The following is a 26,896-nucleotide window of genomic DNA, read 5'->3' as shown; positions in this document are numbered from 1 at the left end:
GGTTTTGTAGTCATGAAGGCAAAGCAAGACAAGGGATTTACACAGATCACAAGGCACACCATGACTCCTACTCATCGTGTAGCGTTTGGAGCGTTCTCAGGGAAGATGAGGATTAAATGGGCAAAGGCTTTTAAATATTCTCTCATGCAAAGGAATGGAATTAGGCCCACAAAAGTAATTTGCTTGGAATATTAACCTGGGAAATGGGAGATATGTTTGAACTCCCTTGTGGCAGAAAAGAAACTGAACCCGGGTCATTTACAACCTGATTACCCTAACCATGAGTAATTTTAAATAAAAAGAGCGAACTGGGATTTCTTCTCCAGCTGTGCTTGTCACAAGCCTTGATCTTATAATTGTGCTCTTAGGATATCTACGGGATGAGACAAGTAGGAATTAGACTTTGGAATGAGAAAGATGGATGAACAACTTAAATTTTAAATATATATCTAATATGTAGTATTTATGTTATAAATTAACATATATTTATATAAAGATAGGAACGTCTTATGTAATGTAGAAAAAATATAAAAATATATTAAAATAGCCCTACCTAAGTATTATATTATGTGGCCTAAGTGCTCAGCGCTGTTTGGTAGGTGCTGGGTGAAGTCACCCCTCTGCTGGCCCATCCTGCTGGGTCTCCATCCTTGATGGCTGCCCCAGGCATGGCAGAGTGTGGATCAGACCACCCTTCAGCCAGCCCTGTCCCTTCCCTACTGCAGTCCCTTACAATCCCTGCAATCCTAAAGACTAAGGCTGGGTTGCAAACCACAGGGATATCCTCCCCTCCCCTCAAGCCCCTCAAGAAATAGGAGCTCAAAGATACCCTGAGAATCAAGGAAATGAGCAGAAACACCCCAACATTTACAAATGCAAGCTTTTCCCTAGAGGCCATTGATTGGGGTTTCCAGAGCTGCGCAAATAACCCAAACTAGTGGAGCGCTGCAGGACGGCAGGAAAGGTCAAACATGGATCTGAGCCAGATCCCTTCTCTGTTATCAAAGCATATCTATAATAGTTTTGTATAAATAGCCTGTATGCCTGCTATAGGGGGCACATGGACTGTGTGTGTTTCACTTGTTTGTTTTTGGGGGCAAACAGACTGTGTGTTTCTATACCTGCCCCTTCTGTAGGGGGCATACAGACCATGTATTTCACTTGCTTGTCTTCAGGGGCAAACAGGCTGTGTGTTTCTACGCCTGCCCCATCTGTAGGGTTTCTGTGTGTGTTTCTCTCGGTTTTGGGGGCATACAGACTGTGTGTGTTTCTATGCCTGCCCCTCCTATAGGGTTTCTGTGCGTGTTTCTTGTGCATTTTTGGTGGCTTGTCCCACACGAAGGCAGGCAGGGGCACTGGGGTGGGAAGGGGGCAGGGCTCCTGTGCACCCCGCAGCCCCCAGCATTGCTTCCCACTTTCGGTTGGGAAACTGGTTCACCCATTGCAAAAAAAAAAAAATTAAAATTAAAATTTTAAATTTTAAATAAAAATAAAATAAAGATTAAGATTAAAAATAAAAATAAATAAGATATAAATAAATATAACATATAAAATATAAATAAATAAAATATAAATAAATAACTAATAAAATATTAAAATGAAAAATAACAATTATAACAATTATATTAAAATAATAAAAATAGCAATTGTTTTAAAATTAAATCAAAATAAAATCAAAAAATAAAATAAAAATCAAGGTAAAAAAATAAAATCAAGATAAAATCAAGAAACAAAATAAGAATTTAAAAAAATAAAAATGAAAAATAAATAAAAAATGAGAATAAAAATAAAATAAAAAATAAAAAATAAAAGAAAAAGAAAAATGAAAGAAAATGACAGAAAATTAAAGAAAATGAAAGAAAATAAAATAAAAAGAAAGAAAAAGAAAGAAAATGAAATGAAACAAAGTAAAATAAAATAAAATAAAATAAAATAAAATAAAATAAAATAAAATAAAATAAAATAAAATAAAATAAAATAAAATAAAATAAAATAAAATAAAATAAAATAAAATAAAATAAAATAAAAATAAAAATTGAGCTAAGGGACACCCTGTGCCCCCCCAGTGCCCAAGGCAGGCGGAAGCACCGCCCCGGGCCTGGCGTTGCCATGGCAACGGTGGTGGGGGCGGGGCCGCCTGCTACCCGGAAGCCGCGGGGCGCTGTGGGGGTGACGTGTCGCGGGCGCGAGGAAGCCGGAAGCCGGCGGCCGCGGAGGGCGGGGGGCGACGCTGGAGGAGCCGCCGCCGCCGCCCGTTGGTGCCGCGGGACCCGCCCCGCCTCGCGCCCCCCCCGGCCCCTAACGGCCCCTAACGGCCGCCTCACCCCCCCCAACCGTCCCCAACGGCCGCCCCGCCATGGCCCTGCGGCCGCTCCTCGTCGCCGTGGCGCTGTCGGCCGCCGCGCTGCCGCCGCCGCCCCTGGCCGCCGCCTTCTACCTGCCGGGCCTGGCGCCCGTCAACTTCTGCGAGGCCGACAGGGAGACGGCGGAGTGCAAGGTGAGCGGGGGCGAAAAGGGGGGGGTGTGCAAACCTGAGGCGTTTAGATGTGGAGCTTAGGGATGTGGTTCAGTGGGGACTGCTAGCGTTAGGTCAGAGGTTGGCCTCGGTGATCTTGAGGTCTCTGCCAACCTAGAAATTCTGTGATTCTGTGATTTATGCGATGGTCTCTCTCAGACGTGTTTGTGTCTGGGTGTTTTAGGATAACCTCACCAGGCGTGTTATTGTGAAGGTGTTTGGGATAAGCCACCTCTTGTTATTCCTCAGCCTCGTGCCAGACAATTTATGCACTGAGCGAGGCATAGGCATGCAGATAAGTGTAAATCACTCCTCAAATCTAATTCTCTCCATTTAGTCCAATGCTTGGTTGGTGAGGATAAGATAATAAGCGATTGGATCGTTGCTATAGCATAATATTCCTATAAGTGGGTGAAATTAAGCTTCCTTGAGTGGCCTTATTTTTTCCATGCTTTAGCTGAGTTCTTAGGATTGTCATTTCAGTAATAACACGACATTCTCCCCTACTTGAGGATTTAGGTCCCCAGACCAGACTTGCAAATGGTCCTTCTCCTGCGGGGGCTCTCCATGGGCCGCAGCCTCCTCCAGAACACATCCACCTGCTCCTGGCCAGCGGCGTTTCCCTTTGGAGCCATCTGGAGCTGGCTCTGATCTGCCATGGGGCAGCTGCTGGGCTCTGCTCACAGAGGATGCAGCCAGTCTGCTATCAAAACCTTTCCATTTAAAACCAATACAACTTCTTATGGAAAATTGTAGCATTCAAGTAAATTTTCTATGGCAATTTCAAGTAGGCAATCTAAGGCCATGGTTCTGCGAGCAGCAGAGGCCGTCTAATTCCTTGCTGCTGGAAGTGAAATTTCATTTCTGTCTTTCTCAGTGTAATGTGGTGTTTTCCTCTGCATTGCTCTGGTTGTGTTTCTTGTTAAATCCTTGTGTGAGCTTATTAATGTGGCAGGAGGCTATCCAGCTTTTTACCAGGCTAGTTTTCTGCAGTGTTAGTGAGTTGCAGCAGCTTACAGAGATACGGTAAGAGACCGTGAGCAGCAAGTCGGCATGGCTTAGAGAAAAGAGGAGCAGTAACATGTGTTTACTTAGTGAGTCAACGTAACAGCTCTGAGCTTCCTACCTCTCCTGGAACTGCTTCCTGATTTGCGTGTGGACAGGTGCAGTGTACCTGACTGAAGTGTTTGAGCTACAGAGACATGTGGTCAATTCCATGTTATTTCTCCAAAATGTCTTGTTTTGGGTAGGTGTGGGTGACATTTCATAAGGAGGAAAAGCTCTCCTGTTGATTTAGGTGAGGAAAGAGATGGCTCGCTGTTGGAAGAGCAGGGTCTTGCTCCCTTTCAGACTAACAAACGGTAGTCTGAAACCACAGCAGACTGAATTTCAGGTTCTTGCTCAACATTTGTTGGAGTTACTGATAATCTTTTATGAGAAGGCAAATGTGGGTATCTTTGCTTTCTCTTTGGAAAGAACTTCTTTTTAAACTTCAGAGAGTGCATCAATTTGGATACGTTGTTTAAATCCCCCTAGTTGAGTTTTCAGTTGCTACATAAAGAAAATCGTGCACCACTCTGCATACTGGGAAGTACTGATCTCACCCGTACTTCTATCCACGTCCTTTTATTACACTGAGGTTATGATGATGGCTAATACAGCTTGAGCATACTATGCTAAACTAAAACACTGGCACCTGTGATCAACTTTCTGTCTCGTAATTTGAATTCTTATGTTAGCCTCACAGTGTTTTTGTCATATGTTTTTTTTTGTTTTGATGCTTAGATAGTTTAACTTACAGTCTCAGCAGATATTATTCGTTATACAAGATTCTGTATCTCAAGACGTACAGTTGCACAAATCTTACGTGTTCAGCTGGAGGCTTTTGTTTACCTTACTTTTACAAGTCGTGTATAAACACAGATATCTGTGTATGTATGGCAGAACTGTTGAAATGTAACCACTGGTTATCTTGGTTCTTGCAGTCTGGCATCGAGCTGTTTGTGAACAGGCTTGACTCCGTAGAGTCTGTCCTTCCCTATGAATATACTGCGTAAGTATGTTATGCTCTTTAGACCAATTTAGGTGTCAGTTCTTCCAGCAAGATAAATTTATTTCAAATTCAAGTGTTGTTAGTGTCTTGATATGGTAGTTTCCCAGGGAGGAATGTCCATTTTTGTTTTTCTTTTCTAGAATTTCCAACAAGGGGATAAATGTGATTTTTTTTTTTTTTTTTTGCTTTTTCCCAGTTTTCTTTGCAGGTTCTCTAGAAGTAGTGCATGGGTTCCTAGGCCCTCATGTAGGTCGAAAATCACTGCTTAGAGTAACTTAACGTTATGTACTTATTTGCATCCTTACTTACTCTTCTGCGTTAGTTGTCACTTTATAGATCAAAGTATTGCTGCTGTCTGTAGTAGCCTATAGCCAAACGAATGAAGTGGTAACGAGGTGTGACCATACCATCAATTGTCTTAATGAGCTGTTAAATGCTTTTGTGGTACGCGGCATAGGAGTGCACAAAACATGTCAGTGCCTGGTACAACTATGTAAAGTTGTTGCTTCGAAAAATACTTTGATTGTTAGCATTGAAGAGATCAAGCACTGGTTATATCTGTGATTTAATGAACACAAACGTGGTATATTTGCAATTAGATTGGAAAAAAAGTTGGAGGATGAGCTATCAAAAGGTTTGATGAATGTAATGACCTGCTTATTTAATGGCACTTACCATAAAGCAGCTGTCTACTTCTTTTTTCTTTTTTCTTTTTTTCCCTAAGAATCTGGCTTGTGTGCTTTTCTTTCACGACTATCATGAAACTCTCTGTGAAGACTTAATTCCTGGCTAAAATTCCTGTATAGATTGGAAAATTGTAACTCAAGGAAACTTTTGTGTGTTACCCTGTTCATACAAACAGAGTTCTGAAATAGCTGATGCAGAGATGTGATTGTTTTGTTGTCCTGCCCTGTAACAATCCCCCATGCCCCAAAGGGGCCTGTGGTTTTTACACTTTGTATATTCAATTAAGAAACTGCTGTCTGGAAGGAAAACTGTATAGTTCCTTGCGACTAGTGTGTTGATTTGGGGGCACTGTATGGTCTTTAACATTTGCATCTGCAAATACTTTATTTCCTCATCTTTTTTTCTAACTCAGGTTTGATTTCTGTCAAGCAGAAGGAAAGAAGCGTCCCTCTGAAAACCTTGGTCAAGTGTTGTTTGGAGAGAGGATAGAGCCGTCTCCTTACAGGGTTTGTTCTCTGACAAGGGGGTTTAGTAATGCTGATGTTCTAATGTAACCAGGGGAGATCAGAAACTTGAAGATCCTCTTCATGAGGGCTCAAAGTTCTGAAAGAACTTCAAAATCTGAAATTCCACATAATGAAGTATGTCAGCTTAACTGAACTGTAGCTTTATGCTTCACATCATGAAGCAAATTCATGATGAATTTGCTTTGGCCGGATGTGTTGTGGAGGTCTGCACGTTTTGCAGCTGTGTAGCAGAGGACTCAGCAGTGGCGATAGTTTGTCTGAAACTCACTTTCTCCAGCACATGTTGCAGGAGGGAAAGGTCTCCATTGAATCTGCCTGGGACAGTGTGGCAGCTGCAGGGTCAAATGATTTGGCTGCTGAACTGTTGCAGGAAAAAAAAAGATTTTATTTGATAACAAGTAACTTTTAGTGCAGGGATCTAACAATGTACGTCTGTAAAACCCTCCTCTGATCTTGTACATGCCAATATGAAACCCTCCTCTGGAATGCTAATGTATGTTGTCTTGATAATGTGGTTTTTATTTATGTTAGTGTAGGCAATTATAAATGTATGTGGGAAAACTGGTTACATTCTGAAATTACACAACCGTTTTAATAATCCGTTTGCTGACACGTATTTAATTTTCTTAGTTCACATTCAACAAGAAGGAGACATGCAAACCTGTTTGTACAAAGACATATGATACCAGAAAGCCAGAAGATAAGCAGAAATTAGACTTTTTGAAAAAAAGTATGCTACTGAATTATCAACATCATTGGTAAGTTGATATCGATTCACAAATGGGTTAGTCTGTGTTAGGTGATAATTAATTTAGTTTATTGCTTTGTAATTGCATATTAATGCAGGTTCAACAGTAGGAGTTTGCACTTAACCCGTTACCCTTCTGTTTTTGCCAAAGTTATTTTGTTTGTTTCCTTCATATCAGTTTCTTTTTTGCTTGAAGAGAGCAAGCACCAGGAAAGAGTGCTTATCTCGTGGAAACAAATCTGTTCCCAAACAGACTGTGTGATTTTTGTGCTGCCTGTCTGCTTACTGTAAAATACTGCTATTTCTTTGTACCTGTAAATGCAGAAGTTAATCCTGCCTGAGTTTGAGAAAATTCTTGAGAGGCCTGCATTCTGTTGCTATGTTGCCCTTGTTCTCCTCGAGAGCTTTGCACTCTCCTTGGAGTGTTGTGTCCAGGAGATGGGATTAACAGTTCTGAGGAAGTTTTTTAGGCAAAGTGTGTCTTATAGGATATGCAAATGAATGGTGGCCAGTTAAGTTGATCTGATAAAATCGAGGAACACACAAACACTTGGTCCTTTTCTATTCCCTTAGTCCCTCTGTAACAAATGTTTTTATACGATCTGTGTTACCTTGGAACACACTGGGGCTCTGTTTCTGCTTGGATGTTGAGGTTCTTTTCTAATGGGTGTTACGGGGTGGGGCAGGCCATTCATGGTGTTTGATGAATCTGGTGCTCTTTTCCAGTCAGGATTTACCTGTGCTCTGCGCTGGTATCCAAGAGCTGGGAAACATTCATCTGCAGCTTCTGTCTTGATGTTAGGAACATCCATCCATGCTATCTGGACTTGAATAGTAGTGTTCTGTGCTAAGAGCAGCATTTGGGTACCAGCGTAGACGGAACAACTTAAGCATTAAATTGTCAGAGTTGTTACCTTTGTCATGTCTTTGGAAGTAATACATGAACGTACCTAACATTGCCCAGACGTTAGATGAAAACACTCTGGCTATATTAGTAAAAACGCAGGTGGGATGTTGAATGTTGCCTCCATCATTAAATGCTTCTCTAACTCCACAATCAGTTTCTTCATGTTTAATACAGCCCCCACACTGGCTAGGCAGTGAGTGCTTTTCGTGCTGTTATTGGAAGCTGAGGTGGGCATGTTGAGGGATAGATGATGGCTCACTGAATTAAATCTTTTTGGAAACTTGTTGAAAATTATCGAAGTTGGAAGTTGATAGATTAGGTGAGAGTGGTTTGCAGATAATAGCAGTGTGTTTACGTGAGTGAACCAGGGAGTAAATGAAAGCTCTGAAAGGTGCAGCTACTTCTGCATTGATTTGGAGTGTATATGTCTAGTGCTGAAATCAGTGAAGCTTCAAAGATGTGTCATTTGGTTATATTCTTTTTAAATATTGCATGTGCTTATAATATTTGCATCACTTTGAATGTCACTGATGTATGTTGGTGTGGCCTAAGGCTTAACCTTTAAAGTTTGTGTATGTTGTAGTGTATAAATGAAAATTCATGTAAACGAAATATTTCCCAGGGCTGTGACCCTTTCACTCTTTGAAACTTTTTTTTTTTTTTTACAAAACTGTGAAAGCTAATCACACACAAAATTATTTTAGAATGTTTTCTTCCCCCGCTGATTACATTGGTTTACAAATATACGTAGTGGTACGGGCTAAAAAGTCTATGTAAACACGCTAGCTGATTTGATTCAAACAAGATATAGTTCCATTTTTAGTGGGAAAACTTCCCTTTAAATTTGGAGTACTCCGTGTTCTTAGATTCTTGGTTCTTTTAATTGCAAAAAATAAAAGGAAGAAGTGCTAGGTCTCTGCCCTAGAACTTCAGAACCAGTGGCATGAAGAATCCCTGTTTATGTCTGTTATGGTAATGATATTCCCCCCCCCCCCCCCAACCACAGCTCTGCAGAGTGGAAGTGGCTGGATTTTGTGATGAATGGTGGCACAGTCCAGGAGTGTGGTATAGGGTTATGATGTATGGGGATTGGCAAGGTAGCATAAGTGAGGATTTAGTAGAGGTTTTATAACTTGGCTTCTGTGTGTCATAAAATTCCTGGGGAACACAGATGGTGCAAAGTACTTCTAAGGTTTTAAAGGCCACTTAATAAGATTAGTAATTGACATGCTGAATTGGACTCAACAGCTCGAGTGATGTCTTGGCTGACAGTGTTCATCACCAGATGTTCTTGAGAGACGTGTAAGAACTGTTGTAGAGCATATTTGCTCCTCGTGTATAATCTCTTCACGTCATTTTAAATTTGAAGATTAACTGTGAAAAATGATTTGCTTCTTAAACTATCAATTTGTTCCAGCACTGCAGCTTGAAGGCAGCTTAGTATGTCTTTGCAGAAGATACAAGGGAAAACCTTTATCCCAACCAAAGTTGTTTGCCATAGGTTAATGCTCTACCTGGTTTTTGATTTATGAAATGAAGGTGCTAGCAAAACCAAGAACCACCTCTGGCATACACTGTGGAAGTAAGAGTCCAAATAAGAACCAAATGTAATGAATCTGCATCTGGAATAGCTCCTCATCAGCATCTTTATTGTGCCCTGTAGTAGTATGGTGAAGTCAGATTTGGTTGTCGCTGCTGCTGTTTATAGCTCTGTGAGAGACTGGAGTCTGAGAACCTTCAAATCGTGTTTTTGGAAGGGCTTTTCTTAACTTTTTTCTATTGGGTCAATATGAGTCAGTATTGCTACTTATTTCTGTATGTTGGCTAACGGTAGAGATGAGACTTCTTTGTGTTAAGTAGTTCCTTAAGTAGGTCTTTGTTGTTGCCTGAAGTAATAATTCTGTGGTTTATTAGGTATTAAGAAGTACCTATGAGGCTTTCTCAGGTATTTGTTAACATGGATAGCCTAGTGGTTGTAATGGTGAGATATTTAATTGTAAAGAATAGCAGCTTGATAGAGTTCACAAAAACTTGTAGTGTTAAGTTTCAGTGGGATGTCGTTTTTTGGTTTAGCAATGCACAAAAAGCCATTGTCCCATGCCTTCATGTGCATCATTTGCTCATAGGCCTGTAAAAACATATCTTGGAGGAATTAATGATGCTCTAAGGGCAGCTGTTGAATTTTAAATCTTTTTTAATTTTATTTTTGGGTTTATCTTTCAGCTAGTTAAAACACTTCATAACAAACACATTTTTACTATTTTATTTTCTACAAAGGGAGATGTAAGCATGATGAGTGTCTTTCTCTGTTTAGAAGAATTCTTTGCTTTTATATATTTGTACTATTCGTAGCATGTTGGATTCTATTTGTATCTTACTGTCTCACAATTTATTGTGTAATGGTCCCATGCAACATCCTTGTCTCTAAATTGGAGAAACGTGGATTTGATGGATGGACTGTTCAGTGGATAAGGAGCACTGCATTCAGCTCTGGGGCCACCAGCATAAGAAGGGCATGGACCTATTAGAACAAGCCCAGAGAAGGGACACAAGGACGATCAGAGGGCTGGAGCACATCTCCTACGAAGGTGTCCCTGCCCATGGCATGGGGGTTGGAACTAGGAGATCTTTAAGGCTTCTTTCAACCCAAACTATTCCATGAATTTGTGGAAGTCCTCATGGAGGTTTGGAGTTCTACAAGCTTTCCATTGAAACTGCACTGTAAACCTACTGGGCTCAGGACTTACAGATAATGTGAATGTAAATCTTAGGAGATGATGATAAATGCAGCAGATAAACAGTGCACCACACAGTGGTGTGGTGGCTTACAGTTCTTTGCTTCTGTAAACCATCTAGTTTAAATATTACGTGCTCTCGGGGAACAGCAATTGAGGTCAGTGGTCAGAAATTCATATGTAACAGAACCCCAGAACTTATACTTTAATGCAAAATAAAACTTTAAACAGTCTAAATAAAAATGTGTTTTGTAATTGAAGAGTAATGATAAAGATAGAGAATTAATAGTGCATGAGCACATTTTGTGTGTGTGTTCTGTCTTGAAGAAACCTGATGATTCCAGATTCTGTGGCTTAAAATCTGGAAGAAATGTTATTCTTATCATTAGTCTTCCAATAATGAATATTGCAAAGTTAGATGAATCTGGTTTTATTTGCATTACGCTGTGCACGTTAAAATATTGTGAAATGTCACTGTATAATTTCCAGGATTGTGGACAACATGCCTGTGACCTGGTGCTATGATGTTGAAGACGGCCAGCGGTTCTGCAATCCTGGTTTTCCCATTGGCTGTTACATTACAGAGGATGGCCGTCCAAAAGATGCCTGTGTTATTAACGTATGTTCATCAGTTTGTTTTTTCAGTATCCTCTCTTTGCTAATTTAAAAACTGGCATTTCTTCTGTGTCCTATTTCTATGGTGAGTGGAAATTAATACTTCTTGAAGGAGCATTTTCGCCAAAACCACGTGGGCTAATAAAAGAAGGCAGAATGCAAGAATCGTGAGTGAATTAAGCCTCTCTTGGGAGAGACAGATCTTTTGGATTAGTGGTAGAGGTTCAGCTAAATGCTGAATGTAAGCATTATGGAAATAAGAATGCTTTAGGAAATCTAGGCTGTCTTCAGATTACCCCAGACCTCTTCCATGGAGAGGTAACTGAGAACCTGAAACAGGTTTTTGGTTTTATCTGCCACTTCATGGAACTTACCAAAGATGAGAGTTCCTGGCAGTTTCTGTTTTTGTTTCCTTTCCTGCTTAATGAATTGTTTTCAAATACTTTCTATAAATATATTTCTCGAAACACAATTATGATCTAAAAAGTAATCTGGCAATATTTTTTCACCTTGTTTAAACATTTGTTTTTAGTAAAAAGGAAAATAGTCTCTGAAGGAGGGAGTAATGGAAGGACTGTAGAAGAACGCTACCTGTAAAACCAGCCTTATAGTTAGGGCCTTTTGTGGAAAGGGGTGGGGACAGAACCTTGGAGAAGTGCTAGCTGAGCTTCAGTAGATGTAAGGCTTTTGATTTAACAGCTTGTTTAACGGGCTAGTTTTCAAACTGGTATGTCCCATCACCTGAAATGTCTGTTCAGAGCTTTCTGGCTGCAGCTTGCAGTGCATCTTTGCACATTTTTCAAACATGGAAACGGTTCTGTCACAGACAGCAATTATTTGCATTGTTTGTCTTAGAAGGTTTGGGTTAATCTATGGAAAATGCACGCTGTTTTAAAATAGCTGTTTGTTTATGAAACACTTCTGGTTATGAAAGTTGTTGCACAGCTCTCTATTCAGTTTGCTACTTCAGTTGAATAAAATGTAACATCCTCTGTTCCTCAGTCATCCAAAGTGAAGTTCTATTCTTAAAATGCAGTTCTTAGCATTAATTTTTCTGTCTGTTTTCCCAGAATTGTGTAGTCATCTTGTAAAAGAATTTCATAACAAGAAATCTGAATGCAATCTAAAATTTCTTTTTGGAAGTTTCTGCATAAAGCTTTCATATTTCTTATTGATGTTTTTAATCATTCCAGTCAGAATTTCGTGGAAAAGATACTTTTTATATCTTCAATCATGTTGACATAAAAATATATTACCACGTTGTGGAAAATGAAGCTCTGGGAGCAAGACTTGTTGCTGCTAAACTTGAACCAAAAAGGTTAGTATTCAGAACTAAGCTGTCCTCAAACAGTGGTCCGTCCCAAGATACTTGCTTTGTTTTGGAGTTGTGTTGCTAGTCAGAAATGCTTTCAGGTATGTGATGTGTGGGTTAGCTTTCCTGTTGATAGATGAAGTCTAATGTCATCTCGTTCTGAGTTCCATAGGTCTTTGTGCACAATTTCCTATTTGGATGGAAAAACATAAAACGAAAGCTGGAAATAGTGTGCGTTAAGTAAAGCAGCCTTCCCTTCCCTACTGGAGAGTGTTCTGTCTTGTGAAAGAATAAGCCTTCAGTGCCTGAGGCAGGAGTAATTAGAGTGCAACATTTGATGTCCTCAGCAGTTGGGATTTGAATGCGATGTTTTCTCAAGTATACTAGTCAGTTGTTCTCTGGCCTTTCCACAACTGATGCCTGTTTTTATTATTATTTCTTACCATCTTGTCATCTTGATATAACCGAGCTTGTTGCATTGTTGGTCCAGCTTCATGACGAAAGCACTTTTTCCTGATACCTAACTATTTGGCAGAAGTCAGCAATTCTGTTGTAACTTCTTGTGTTTTGGAGGTTCTTGGCAGTATTCACACTTCCTTAACTGATGGTATTCTGTTTTAGAGAGTGTATTATTCTGTAGTTACCTTTTCAGAAGAGGCAATGTTTGTTTTAAAAAGTTCAGATGTCAGAACGTTCTCTGCTTGTGACACATTCCTTATGAACTGACAGTTATGAGGCATTAATATACAATATAAATAATTGTTCTTATGCTAAGTAAGAGAAAAGTTGTGTATGAAACCGATACTTGTGTAAGATGAATGAATGCTGTCTTTAACAGTGTTGTTAGTGAAGCAGCGCTCTTCCTGTGTTTTTTCTTCGCACAGTTACAGGCATACTCATCCAGACAACCCTGACTGTTCAGGACTTCCTATGGATATAAGTAATAAGGCACATGGAGAAGTCCAAATTGTTTACACGTACTCAGTGTCTTTTCAAGTGAGTGGTAAATTTTTTTTGTGGTAGTTACCTATTAAGATAAACTTGCATTAATAATAAGAGTTTTAAAGCCAGACAGCTAAAATTATTTCAGAATAGTAAACTTGTATTTTAGAATCTATTTGAACTAGAATATTGGTAATGTCTTGGCACCTAAGCATATGTCTTGCAATTTTCAATACTTCCTCACAAACCCCATAAAAGATACATGTGGTTTTGAAAAGAATCACTATTTCCATGTCTGTCTATGTTGTCTGGAAAAAAAATGTACTGGAAAGTGCTTTTGCTCTTGTATGTTGTAAAATATTGAAATAACATCCTGTCAGAAAAACAGCCGGCCATCTTTATTCGTTGACACTGCTGTTTATGGTTTATTTAATAGTAATTTTCAGGTTGATTGGCACTGTTTTTTTCATCTTTACTCTGGGAAAAAAATGAAATAAAGAATACTTTGAAGTATTCTGATCTATGCAACATTATTTTTTTAATTGATCACGATGTTTAAGATTGCTTTGTATGATAATCAACTTTAAATTTTAGTTGGGTCTAAAACTGATGTGCTTTTTCTTTAAGGAAGAAAAAAATATAAGGTGGGCATCAAGATGGGATTATATTTTGGAATCCATGCCTCACACTCACATTCAATGGTTTAGGTGAGAAATCTGTCTTCAGTTGTACTCTAATGAACTGTTTTTATGTTGCAATTTAAATAACGACTTACTGTTATTTTTCAACCAATGCAGCATTATGAATTCCTTGGTGATTGTCCTTTTTCTGTCTGGAATGGTAGCTATGATTATGCTGAGGACACTGCATAAAGACATTGCAAGATACAATCAGATGGATTCCACCGTAAGTCTGAAATGTGCATCCTAAAATGCATTTGGAATATGTGTTGTTTTCAGCTAAAAGTATTTTTGTAACTATATTTTGTACTATTTTGTAGCAATCCAGCATCTTAAAATAGGCGTGTTTCCTTAACAGGAGGATGCTCAGGAAGAATTTGGCTGGAAGCTGGTTCATGGTGATATTTTCAGGCCCCCGAGAAAAGGAATGCTGTTATCTGTTTTTCTTGGCTCTGGCACACAGATCTTAATAATGACTTTTGTTACCCTGTGTAAGTAATAAAGCTGGGGGGAATTAGCTTAGTAGAGAGCTTTTCACTGCTGGTTACATGTTACTATTAAAATAACAGTATGGTTTTGTCTAGAAATCTTAAAAGTCAAAGATTAAAAATTGCTGAGCTGATAGTGGTTATACAACTTTTTATCTTAAAGTCCGTGTACACTGAGTGTTATACTGGCTTTAAGTCAAATGTGTAATTAATTTCTGAAATTGTGCATCTCTGCTTTGTAGTTTTTGCTTGCCTGGGATTTTTGTCACCTGCTAACCGGGGAGCTCTTATGACCTGTGCTGTAGTTTTGTGGGTGCTGCTTGGAACTCCAGCAGGTTATGTTGCTGCCAGATTCTACAAATGTAAGTAAAAGTTATTTAAAATGACAGGGCTGAAGTTCATTAAAGTAAATTATCATCACAGAACTGATTTTTTTGCTTGTTTTATGCTATGGTTTGTAATTTCCTTCAGGGAAGATGGAGAAATGTACTTTTAACAGGAAATGCATACAGAATGTTGTAACACTTGTTTTTTCCAAATGGTGAACCTCTGTTCTTGCATGCCTTAGATTTTGTGCCACCTCTGTTTAGTTAGTGCCATTTCTGGGAGAAGGGTGTTTATCAGTCTGGAGGTGGGGATGAATTATTAGGGATTCTGTAGCTGTGGCAACCCAGTGGTGTAGGGCACCTGACAGTAGGTGGTTGATACTGTTTTCCTCAATTCATTTCAGCTAGCTATCATTTCAAGGCCTGCCCACTAACCTTAAATAGATTGTTCCTGTACCCTCTGGTTTATTTTAGGCTTTACATGCCATTCTGTATCTTCTCTTAATTACCTTACTCAAAGTACAAGACTGTTCATGACTGAGCAAGCTGGAACTTCTGGACTATTTTAGTACTGAACATATAGTGCTAGAGAGAATTTATATCTGAATTTGAATCTGGCAGCAGGCATTGGAGCTTTTTACTTTCTTCTGGTGCTTTTACAATTCTCATGCGTGAACAACCACTGAGGAAAGGGTTTTTGTTTTTGTAGGGAACTTGTTCAACAATGGTAGGGATGTAGTAGTGAACTTCTCTTCAAGCCAATTAGACTTAACTGGGAGGAGACTTTAAGACCAAAAACATTGTTGAAAGTAGTGGTATTCTTAATATCGTGCTGGGTATTTTGTGTTTTGAAGGATATTTTGAAGTTTGTTAATGGTGAACTGAGTCCTGTTCCTTTTAGAGGATGTTGTTAACAATAGCTCTATCTCCTATGATATTTAGTGTGAGGTTAGGTGAAGCTTGACTATTTAGTTTAGCTACTAAGACATTAAGTGACTACTCCAGACATGCTCTTGTTGCAACAGATGGTGGCCTGTACAGAGGGCCGTACTCTATGGCCCTGTATAGAGCATGTCAACACAAATGTTTTTCCTTACAGTATGTAAATAAAATGCTGAAAGACATGTAAAGCAAAAATACAGCTGAAATAGATATCTGGTTTTAAACTTTTTCAACGTTGCATTTAAAAAGTGGAGCCTGAGCTGAAAATAACTGGTTAATATTAATTACCAGTGCCGTGTTCTACCAAGATTTTAGGAAGAAATAGAAACTTAATTAAAATCATTCTAGCTATAATCATTTCTGATTCCTGAAATAAAAAAGCGTGTCATTGTGGCACTGCTCAGATGAAATTGTCAGCTTCACTGAATTCCAGTGGGATGTTTTCATTTTAAAGTACTCTGACTAGAATTTTTATCAGTGTACTACAAGCTCACAAGGATTTTTAATAAAGCTGTCCTTGGTCTTCTGGTATCACCAGTGCTTAATGCTGTTAAGACTTAAGAGAACATCGCTGCTTCCTGTAAGCATTAGTCCTAACTTTCTTTTAAGATTCTTAGATGAGAATTATTTCAAGAAAAAAAAAAAAAGCTTGCTTTTCACTTTTTTTCTAATAAAACCTGCAGTCAAATGCTAGAAAACTTAAGCCTGAAATGATTAAGAACATTTTTTTTTTTTTAAAGACTTAAACATACTGCAAATCTGTTTCTTCCTTTTATGATAAAGTGCTCAGAGGCCAAGTTTATTTACTTGGATACTTCTCCTGTCATTGGTCTGAATGTTTTCTTTGCTTTGAAGCTCTGCGATTAAGAAGTAAGATGAGGGAATTTAGTTTTATTATTAGTAAAGATTTAGTTTAGTATTTGAAATTTGAGCATGATAGCATATTATTTGAGTACTTGTAAGTTAAATAACATCTAAATGGACTGGAAAATTAATAGTTGTGAGCTTAATGCATGTTTTGATGACTGTCAAATGTTTTAATACAGCATTTGGAGGTGAGAAATGGAAAACAAATGTCCTGCTGACATCATTCCTTTGTCCTGGGTAAGTTGAGAATATAACCACGATTAAAAGAATTAAATTGCTTCTGTGACATGCATAACTAATTTTCAAGCTTCAGCTGTAGAAGCAAATCTTATTATGTTGTCCCTTTGTTCCAGAAGGTTTTAACAATATCAAGGCACATTTGACAAAGATGACTGTATTAATGGCATATCATACTTAATTTTTTTTAACGTCAGCTTTTTATTTACTCTCACCATGTGAAAAGGTTGATTTTAAAAAAGAGCAACGTAATACTACTAAGTTTTAGACAGGCATTGTTATCTTTTACTCTGTAGGCTATCTTCCTGACCACACTGTAGTTGGTCTTATACGGTGTCATATACTGTATAACCACTGTGTTAAATTTTTCTACTTAAGCACAGCAAGCAGTCTTACCCTGAAGTGTAGTTAAGACAAGCATATATTTGAAACTGCTTAGTTGGAACGTCAGCTCCTGCTGGAGTTCAGTCCCTCTAGATCATGAAAGAATTGCTAGCTTGACCTCTGCATTTTGTTTCTTTTTGTCTCCTAGTTTTAAGAGATTTACACTAAAATCGTTAATACGGTGCTATTGTTTTGTTGATGTCTGCAAATATTAAGGAGTATTTCTGTGCCTTAAGTGTGTTATGTATTTTTCAGAATTGTATTTGCAGATTTCTTTATCATGAACCTCATTCTCTGGGGAGAAGGCTCTTCAGCAGCTATTCCGTTTGGTACTCTGGTTGCTATTCTGGCGCTCTGGTTTTGCATATCTGTACCACTGACATTTATTGGTGCCTATTTTGGCTTTAAGAAAAATGTAAGTGTTTTTCTTGATATACATATAGCCTATACAGTGATTTATTTTTTTTTAATGTAACTAAGGTAGAACCTAAGCTAGTTGGTATTATTAGCTCCAGTTCTGGTCCGTTGCTTTAGAACTGTGTTATGTACTTAATCTGATTCCAAGACTTTGATATTCAGCTGGTGAGTGTTTCTCTGCAGTGATTAGAGTGATCATTGTAACTGATCGTGAACAACTGCTCCAGATAAAACAATCTGTGCATTCTGGATTTTAATTAGTATTTCTTTCATTACCAGAAAATTTTGTTGACCCAGCCAAGCATAAAGAAAAGCAACTTGTGTGGGTTTCGTTTTTTCCCCTGTGTTTTTTTTGTTCCTGTCCCCAGTCAACGCTGAGACTTCAGAAGGATATTTTCTGATCAAGTTGCTAGACTTGTGAAATTCTGTTCATCTAAGTGTTCTGTAAATGATTATCACTTCTTGGCAGACACTAACTGAATTAATTTGGATTTCCTCCTCAACTGAATAATTCTCTTACTTAGATGAGGGTACTTTAAACGTTGAAATGGGTGGTTCCCTTTTTGCTTAAAAAGTGGCTTGCTGTGCCACACAAACATACAGATCTTAAAGTTCAGCCATGTCTGTGGGGTTTTTTCCTATGCAGGAAGCCAGAATTCCATCTCTCTGTAGTTCTCAGAGAACTACAGTCGTTCTTCAGAGAATATTTAAGTATGCTAGGAGGCTTTTTAAGTCAGTTATAGTTAGCCCGTTTTTCTTAACCACAATCAGTGTTGTTTTTCCCCTGATAACCAGGTTAAAATTCCAGAGAAAAACAAACTGCACTGTACAGCGACAGTTCCTTGAACAAAGGAGGATTTGATGAGCTGTAAGGCAATGTGAAATGGGTCACAAGTCTGTTAAAATAAAAACAAGAAAGCAAGTACTGAGCTAAAATTGTTGATGCTTTTGATGGTACTCTTTAAGAAAAGGGAAAGATGGCAAAGTGTGCATCTGTCTGCCTTCAGGTTTTTTTTCCTTCCTGCCCTGTTGACTTATGCAAGTAGCTTAAATTAAGACTTAATTGCCAGATTGAATTCTCTCACCTTGTAAGTTTACCCTAATGTGATTCTTGGAGCAAATCCTGAATAGCATCATACAGAGATTTTCAGGAGGAGAAACCAGGAGTCGGCACTGCCACCGCTCCCAAGTTGAAAAGTGAGAAATGATCTCCAGCTATGTCACAGGTCACAGAAAATCATAAAAAGGGAAGTCCGAAACATCTGTTGCAGTGTTCTCTGTAAGAAGCCTTTTAGCTGTTTTGCCTTGCAAATGTTGTTTGCTAGACTGGTAGAAAATGCAAACGTAGTGGTAGATGGGGCTGTGCATACTGAAAATAAAAAAAACTTCCGCCAGCAGTCATTTCAGAAGCAAGCAAAAAGGTGGTGCTGTGGTTTGACTTGTTACTTATTCAGCAATCTCGTATTTTCATTTGAAGGCTATTGAACACCCCGTTCGCACGAATCAAATTCCTCGTCAGATTCCTGAGCAGTCATTCTATACAAAACCATTACCTGGAATTATCATGGGAGGGATTCTGCCTTTTGGGTGTATCTTTATACAGCTGTTCTTCATTCTGAACAGTATTTGGTAAGTTAACTACAACCTATGCGAACCTTCTCAGTCACCAAAGGTTGTAATTTCTCTGTGAAAGCTTCTTTTCTTCAAGAGGTGTTGACTGATTTTGAGGCATACAGACTTACCAGAATACTGTTTCAATAAAAATTAAATGTTAACTTATTTTTAGCACTTTGTGGTTTAGAAGATGTTCAGTGCCTGTGTTTTTTGACAGACATAGAGAAGGTGCTGTGATATGCTTAGCAGATTACAGCTGACCTGCAGTATTCAGACAGCTAGGTTTCTCATGCTTTTCCCCTGGCTTGATGTGAAAGTGGCTTGAAGCTGATGTATGGCGTATAACTCGAGAGGAGTAAGCATATTAAAATTGACTTGAGGGTGTGGGGTGCTTTTTTTATTTTTCTTGGGTAGAAAGCATTATTACTCCTGGGAGAAAAGATGTCACAATTCGAAAGGCATCAGTGAGTAAATCTATTAAATGTTAAAAATAAAGCACCAAGAACTAGTCCAGGGTAAGTGAATTTTGCAGTGAGCTTATAGCTGTGAGGAGTTAGTCTTCCTTCTGGCACAATTTAGTTATTGGCTATCTTTAAACTGCTTCTGAACCTTGCACAGGTGCCTATACCCAGCACACACAGCTAAAGCATTTGACATTTCTAGTTATTTTGCAGCTCTGCCCCTTTGATTGAGATGTGAGGTGAAATCCAAGTTCCGCTGAAGTCAGCGGAAGAGGTCAAGTTGACTTCACTGGAATTGTAATTTCACTCATTACGCCCAGTGAGTTCTTTCCCTAAAATGCCAAACACCAGGAGGATGCTTTGGGCTTGCTTTCTCACTGTTTTCAGGCTGAGCTGATGGCTCTTGTTCTTCAGCTAGAAAGCAAATTAGCCAGTTGTGTAGGGCCACGCAACTAAGTACCTTGATAAGAAAGGGAAAACGTAAGATGAAGGTGGTATTACTGCATAGGAAGAAATAATATTAGCACGGAGTAGATTACAAATTTTTTATTGTTTTTTGAAAACTCTTTTATAGGTCTCACCAGATGTATTACATGTTTGGCTTCCTGTTTCTGGTATTCATTATTTTGGTTATTACATGTTCTGAGGCCACAATATTGCTCTGTTACTTCCATCTATGTGCAGAGGTAAGAAGTATTTGTCAGTATTCATACTTAAAACTGCCTTAAGGATGCTACAAAAAATTGAAGGTTTTTGTAATCTGGAAATAAGTATTACAGAATTCAGCATAAATACAGTTACTAAATGTCCTTAAACCACAACTTCAGAAAGTGAAGCAAGCTACTTTGGGGAAAGCTTGAAAATAAATAAATAGAACCCTGCACTGAGTACCATTAAGTCAGATATATCATCAGAGTCTAACTTCCTGTACTCTGAAGATCCATCCATCCATTAACTTTCCTCAATCAAAGTGTTTTTGCATGTGCCCAACCAGAATGTAGTAAAAGCAGTGTTGATTTTAAATGTAGTATTTTCTGTAGATTAAAAACTGCTCACTTTTGGATAAAGTGATAATGGAATCAAGTTCACTTGTAGCTTTGCATTCAGTAACAGGGTCAGTGTACTAGAGGCATGTGAAATATTACTCACTTTTTTCTTCTCCCCACCACTTCTAGGACTATCACTGGCAGTGGCGTTCATTTCTCACGAGTGGTTTCACTGCAGTTTACTTCCTAATATATGCAATACATTATTTTTTCTCAAAACTGCAAATCACAGGAACAGCAAGCACCATTTTGTATTTTGGTTATACCATGATTATGGTTTTGATCTTCTTCCTCTTCACAGGTAAGTATATTGAACCTTGCCTTTAAATGTTGAGTCTGCCTTTAGCATTGTGTAGGAGAAGCCTTAGCAAAACTTATCTTGATACAGAATCAAATTTATATATAGTCTTTGATTTTTGCTGAGCTAGTTTTGTTTCATTCTCCAACTCTGTCATCACAAATTCTAATGAAAGATGAAATAAGATTGAGGCAAAACTGGACTGCTAAGTTGAGGTGTGGCCTACATTTACATTTTGAACTATGAAAGCTTTAAAGTTGATAGATACTTCTCCAGTTTTCATTTCTATGTTAGTTATGTGATTAAACTTCGACTTTTTAAGGTCTTTGGAGAAGCACTTCAAACACATCAAGTTTGAAGTTGCAGTGGCACTTAAGTGAGAAATGCAGCTTTTGTGGAGTAGGAGGAAGGAAGAAAGAGGAATAAAGATTGACCATACATTTTTTTTTTTCTATTTGCTCTCTTCTGCAACTTTTTACCTTTTTTCCCCTGTTGCATTTAAGAAATGGCAGTGGAAGGAGATCTCAACCATTTTTTTGATACAGTTTTATTAGAACCCTGTCTTTACTGTGAGTTTCCAGAAAAGCACCTTTCTGAAGTGTTGTGCTTCAATTTCCTCTTCAGTATGTCAGCTGAGGTGACAAAATCTTCCCTTTGTCATCTTCAGTCCTAAAAGGGAATCTTCAGTCAGGTAGGCTTATCCCTTGTTTGGGGTTGGAGGATGCAAGAAGTCTCCTTCCAAGGTCATCCAAAAAGGTGGCACCTGCCAATTCCTGAAAGTACTTTAAAATACTGAATGCTGTTCCAGCATACCCTACAGAACAATATTTTTGAGATTTTTGAACTGAGCTATGCTTGAAATGATTTCAAGCTCCACATTTATGAACTCTAATGATTCCAAAGGCTTTGATATGGGTTTATATATATAGCTATAAAGGCTGTGTTTTGAGGCCTCTCGGAACACAATTGGCTTGCCTTCAGAGCTTTTAATACAGATCTCACTCTAATTGTAAGTAGACTGTTCAGTTCCACATAGCACAGAGGAGAAGGAAAAAGAAGTCCAGTAGGAAAAGAGAACTGGCACTTGTGAATAATGCTAATTTTATGAGTAACCAAATAGGAATCTCAGAGACCTTGCTACTTCAACTTAGGAAATACTGAAGCAGTTTCTAGTCAACTGAACGTAGATAATGAAAAGGGAACAAATTACGTGTTTTTTGGGTAATTGCTTGTTAAAAAGTAGGGAATGCAACATTATAAAACCCAGAACCCTTTTGAACAGCTGTGTTCCAAATGTGGTTTTACATCCATGCATCTCTTTTAAAAAGCTAGACTAACGTATTTTGGCCTTGCTTGCGTAAGTTTTGCAAATTGCACATCATCTCTAGTTTTATTTGTTTTGTGTGTTGATCAGCAAGCTATTTTGATCACATAGGTCAGAGATTCTGCCTTCCTTTCTCACTCTGATTTCTTGCTCTGACTTTCTCTTAACCTTTATTTCTGACCTGGGTTTTCTAAAAGTCTTATTGGTGTTTAAAATTTAAGACTGTAAGGTTGTTCAATTAGGAACAAATATGTACTGCTGTATGCTGATGCTCCTGGCCCGCATCAGAAATGGAGTGGCCAGCAGGACTAGAGAAATGATTGCCCCTTGTATGCAGTACTGGTGAGGCTGCACCTCAACTATTGTGGAAGTGGCAGCCCAGGGATTTGGTAGAGTCCCCATCCCTGGACGTATTTCAGAGACGTGTGGATGTGACACCAAGGGATGTGGCTTGGCGCTGGGACTCAGCAGCTCAGGTTGATGGTTGAACCTGACGATCTGGAAGGTTTTTTCTGACCTAAATGATTTTATTCTATGTAGATGATTTTAAATGTGATGCAAACACAAAGCAGCATGAAAAAATAAGCAGGCTTTATGTAAGGGTAAGACCAGTTATTCCTTTTCACTAGCTTTTCTAGCAGATACTCAGTATGTCTGCCATAATAGTGAGCAGCTCGGGCTGAAACGAGAATTGCATTTACCCTGAGTGCTTTGTTCAGTCTGCTCTACTTTGGATGCATGCAGTAATTGTGGAGTGTGTGCATACAAAATAGGGGAATTTCCTGTGCTGAGGCTTGGTTTAGGTTTAGCTGTTTTCCTGCACCTGTAATTTTTTCTACATGTGTAATTTCCATGTTTCACTGCACTTGTTCTGTCAAGCCGGTCATGTCGCATGACATCTTCTAGAGGCTTTAAGATGTGTCCAGTGTGCTCCCTTTTCCTTTGCTCACACGTTCACTTTCAATTGACTCTCAACAATGGGCTGCGCAGTGCCTGCCGGTCAATTTGGGGAATCCTTTTCAGGCTAGGCTCACAAGGATGCAAAGAAGAGGCGGTTTGCTCTCCGACCTCTTCAGATGATTCCTGTAGTAGCAATATGTATGTAATTGGGACAGTGGAGATGCAGGTCACGATTTCTAACTCAAGCTAAACTTCTATATTGTGTATGTTTAAGCTCTTAGAAATGTTCGTTTTTTGTATTGAAATTGGGGGAGAATATGTGAAGTTAACCATAGGGTTAGAACTCTGAAGCGTTGTATGCTTAATGATTTTTTTTATCGACCTCCCATGAGATTAAGAGCAGATTACCCCATAATTTGAAGGAAGAGCCCTATTTCTTAACATATAAAATATTTTTGTCCATTTAGCGTGGCATGTTAATTGCGTTTAAAGGTGGATATTTTCAGTTCTCTGAGATTCATTGATATGCCTTGAGATAAGGTTTTATAGCAAGCGTTAGAGGCAGGTTAAAGGGGTAGGCAGTTCTTCTCCAGGTTCTTAAACGAAAGACCATACTAGCAATTTAGCAAAAACTGCTCCTAAAGGCAACTGACTTCCTGTGTCAGGATGATAAAGAAGCTAAAAAGAGAAAATCATAATTGTTGTATCAAATCTATTCTGCTGCTGCTTACTCATCTGTTAAAAATCGTCAGTATCGGGAAGGGTTTTGATGGTGCCCTGCTGCTATGTCAGTGTAACACATGCTTCAGGCATTTGCTTCCATCCTGCATTCCAGGTCATTGATCAGACTCAGCAGGCAAAATACCGGGAGCTACATGACAAATCTTTGATTCACAGCTGGGACCACAACTACGTATCATAGTAAATGAGTCAGTTAAACATCAGTAGTTTAGCGAGCGTGAAAGGAAAAAAAAAAATCACTGTGATATCATTCGTGGTTCCTTACAAGCCGGTTTGCTGAATAAGTTAGTACACAACTTGGGTTGTGCCTCTTAGCAAATCTTAAATAGAGGTGATTTTTTGGAAGATGGCTTTATCTGATTTTTGCCTGACTACCTCTTGTAATCTCCAACGCTTTTTTCCTGCCCTAGTTTTTGTGGGAAGTGAAGGTTCCTGTAACAGCTGTTCGGAGCTGCTTTTAAGTCCAGTATCATTCTGACTGAGGCTACATTTTGAAGCAATACAGTTAGATGAACGAAGCCCAACCGCATTACTTATTTTGCATTCAGAAAAGTATTTTTGTTAAAAGCTTCTGGCGGTTGGAGCTTCAAAGGGAGTTTTCCTTCAGCTAAAATTATCAGGGAAATTCGTCAGTAAATTTCAGTTCAAGTTCGCTTATACATTAGGCAGTGAAAATGTATTTCACAAAGTTTTTAAGGTATGTAACGTGTTTCCAGTAGAAAGTACAACTTGCCTAGGAACTGCTCCATGTTCTGAATTTTTATTAACTTAATTTATGCAGAAATAAATGTAGCGCTCTAATTCTCCAAGACCTTAAAATGCACCTAAGATACGTGAACTTCTTTTGATGCTGTCAATCTAGATGGTTTATTAAATATAACAACAATATTCCAACCACCTAAGTAGATCAGGTGAAGTGTTTGATTAGTCCCTGAAGAAGGGTGAAATGGAGCAATATGCAGAGGTTGGACTGGGGAGTAACGAGAGCAACAAAGAACAAATAGGTAGGAAGAGAAATGACACAACCTAAAATGAGTCTTTTAGATTATACATTTCTGATCGTGAAAATTAAATATTTTATTATAGTAGTCGATGCCTATGAAGACCAGGTTCTGTCGATCAAGTCCTGATTCATAAACTGTAGATAAAAAAATCATCTGTTGTGTAAGGTTTCCTAAAATGTATCCTTGTTTTTTGTTTTTGTTTTCTAGGGACAATTGGATTCTTTGCCTGCTTTTGGTTTGTAACCAAAATCTACAGTGTGGTGAAAGTTGACTGAAGAAACCAATGTAAAGAATTAACACAGAAGAGGTTTAATCTTCATTAACGTAACTTAAAGACCTGGTCTAGTCGATGAACTTGAGCTTTATCAGAAGTATTGGCTTCCTATTCTTTTGAGAATGATACTGAATATGCAGCTACCCCAAACACTTTTTTCCACTAACACGTTTGTATTGTGACTTAACAACCTGTTTTCATTCAGATCTTAACGAAGATCAGAGTTACAATATTTATGCATTTGTAAATACAACTATACTTCAAAAGAAATGTTAAATTCTAATGGCAGAATAGAAGTGGCTGTATTACACAACTTAATGATACTTCTGATCAAAGTACAACTGTAAATAGGATTTTCTAGCTTCGTAGGTGGGATGAATTATTTTTCTTTGAGGGAAATGAGAACTTTTTATTATGCTAACTTTGAAGGATGACTCTTAAGAAGTGTTGCTTTTAGTTTGGATGTGATTTTTATTTTTTACTGGTATTATGTCCATAAATATTCTGATTTCTGTGACTTCATTAGTTTCAGTGTTCTTGGCCTTTTAAACTATGTGCCTCTGAGTCCTTGAATTTATAAATTCATAATCTAATAAATATTGTAAAAATGTCTTCAGTGGGTCATTACCTATTATAAATTCATAAAAAAAAAAAATCTGTAAATACAATTATATTGAAGAGGGATGCTTAAAGATTGCATAGAGTATTTTATGGCATTTTCTGCAGTTTTATGTATATTGACACACCTTTAGGTCTGCAAGACATGTTATTTGTGTTACGTGGCTAGAACGCTACAATGTGATTGTGGCACGTGAGGACAAAACCATACACACGTATTGCCAAAAACCTCTGCAGCATTAATTCGGTCCTTAACCCAGGTACTTCACCCAGTCCAGAGACTGCTGTGGAATTGTCAATATGTTGAGAAGATCTTAATGCATGAGTCAGCATCCTCTGCTGGTCGTGCTTTCAAGGGGTCTTGATGATGCATATTCTATATGGCAACTATTGCCGATTGTACTTGATGTAGGTTAAAAAAAATAAAAGCAAATTACTATTTTTGCCTTATATTAAGAGACTAATGTCAATTTCAGGTGACTATCATTAAACCTATATTTGCATTTTTTTGAAAATGGAGTATTTTATTCGTACTTCGTTCAGTAATTTAGATTCAAAACATAATTTGGCTTTTGGCATTTTTTCACAAGCCTTATACAATTTCATTTAAAATTAATCATCGTGTATCACTTGTCATTCATAAGGTTGCTTTCTTCATCCTTACCGGTTTGCTTTTCTAAAAGACCTTAACCTAATGATGATTGGATACTGAACCCAATAAAAATATCTTTGGTTAAGGTAACTTGTCATTATTAACCTCCTGGAAGTTGGCATGTAAGTACTTCAGGTAATGTTTCCTCAATTATTATGCTCCACAACCCCTCCTGGATGAACCATGCTTCTCTCATGTTCTGCCCATCCCCAGCTGTGGACAGAATTCAGAATTGTTTTCGTGCCCCTCCCTCCCTACACACACTCATTGCTCAAGAGTTTCAGTGTGGTTGTAAGAAAACAGGTTTTTGAGACTTCCAACTGCTGTTTAAGAGTCAGATCGCTAGAAGTAAGATGTAGCCATTACGATACATAAATGGGTTTGAAACTGATTGGTATTTTTCCCTTTGTTTCCCTCAAAACTAGTTGACAAATCATGGCAGATTCTAAAGTATCTAGTTTTTAGCTTTAATGGACTGTAATGTTTCATTATCTTCTGGAATGTAAACCTGCTGCAAACAAGTTTTTCCAAGCAGCCTTGCCTTTTCATCATTGTAGCTGGTGTGGGACTTGGAATGGTTGG

The 26,896-nt window shown here is 38.3% G+C and overlaps 1 protein-coding gene across 1 annotated transcript; it reads left to right on the top strand.

The window, feature by feature from the left end:
• The first annotated feature begins 2,192 nt into the window (after positions 1 to 2,192).
• Positions 2,193 to 26,395, top strand: TM9SF2 (transmembrane 9 superfamily member 2). Its single transcript, XM_032196645.1, has 17 exons — positions 2,193 to 2,497; positions 4,501 to 4,568; positions 5,668 to 5,761; positions 6,413 to 6,540; positions 10,662 to 10,791; positions 11,981 to 12,105; positions 12,984 to 13,095; positions 13,669 to 13,748; positions 13,839 to 13,947; positions 14,080 to 14,212; positions 14,452 to 14,571; positions 16,524 to 16,581; positions 17,221 to 17,380; positions 18,860 to 19,011; positions 20,032 to 20,143; positions 20,633 to 20,804; positions 24,978 to 26,395. Exons 1-17 carry the CDS (start codon positions 2,357 to 2,359, stop codon positions 25,043 to 25,045), a joined length of 1,962 nt encoding a protein of 653 aa, XP_032052536.1. The 5' UTR covers positions 2,193 to 2,356; the 3' UTR covers positions 25,046 to 26,395.
• The last annotated feature ends 501 nt before the right edge of the window (positions 26,396 to 26,896 follow it).

This window comes from Aythya fuligula, chromosome 1, assembly GCF_009819795.1.
Source record: "Aythya fuligula isolate bAytFul2 chromosome 1, bAytFul2.pri, whole genome shotgun sequence".
Lineage (NCBI taxonomy): Eukaryota > Metazoa > Chordata > Aves > Anseriformes > Anatidae > Aythya > Aythya fuligula.
The sequence above is the reverse complement of the archived record's forward strand: the minus strand, read 5'-3'. Positions and strand labels throughout refer to the sequence as shown.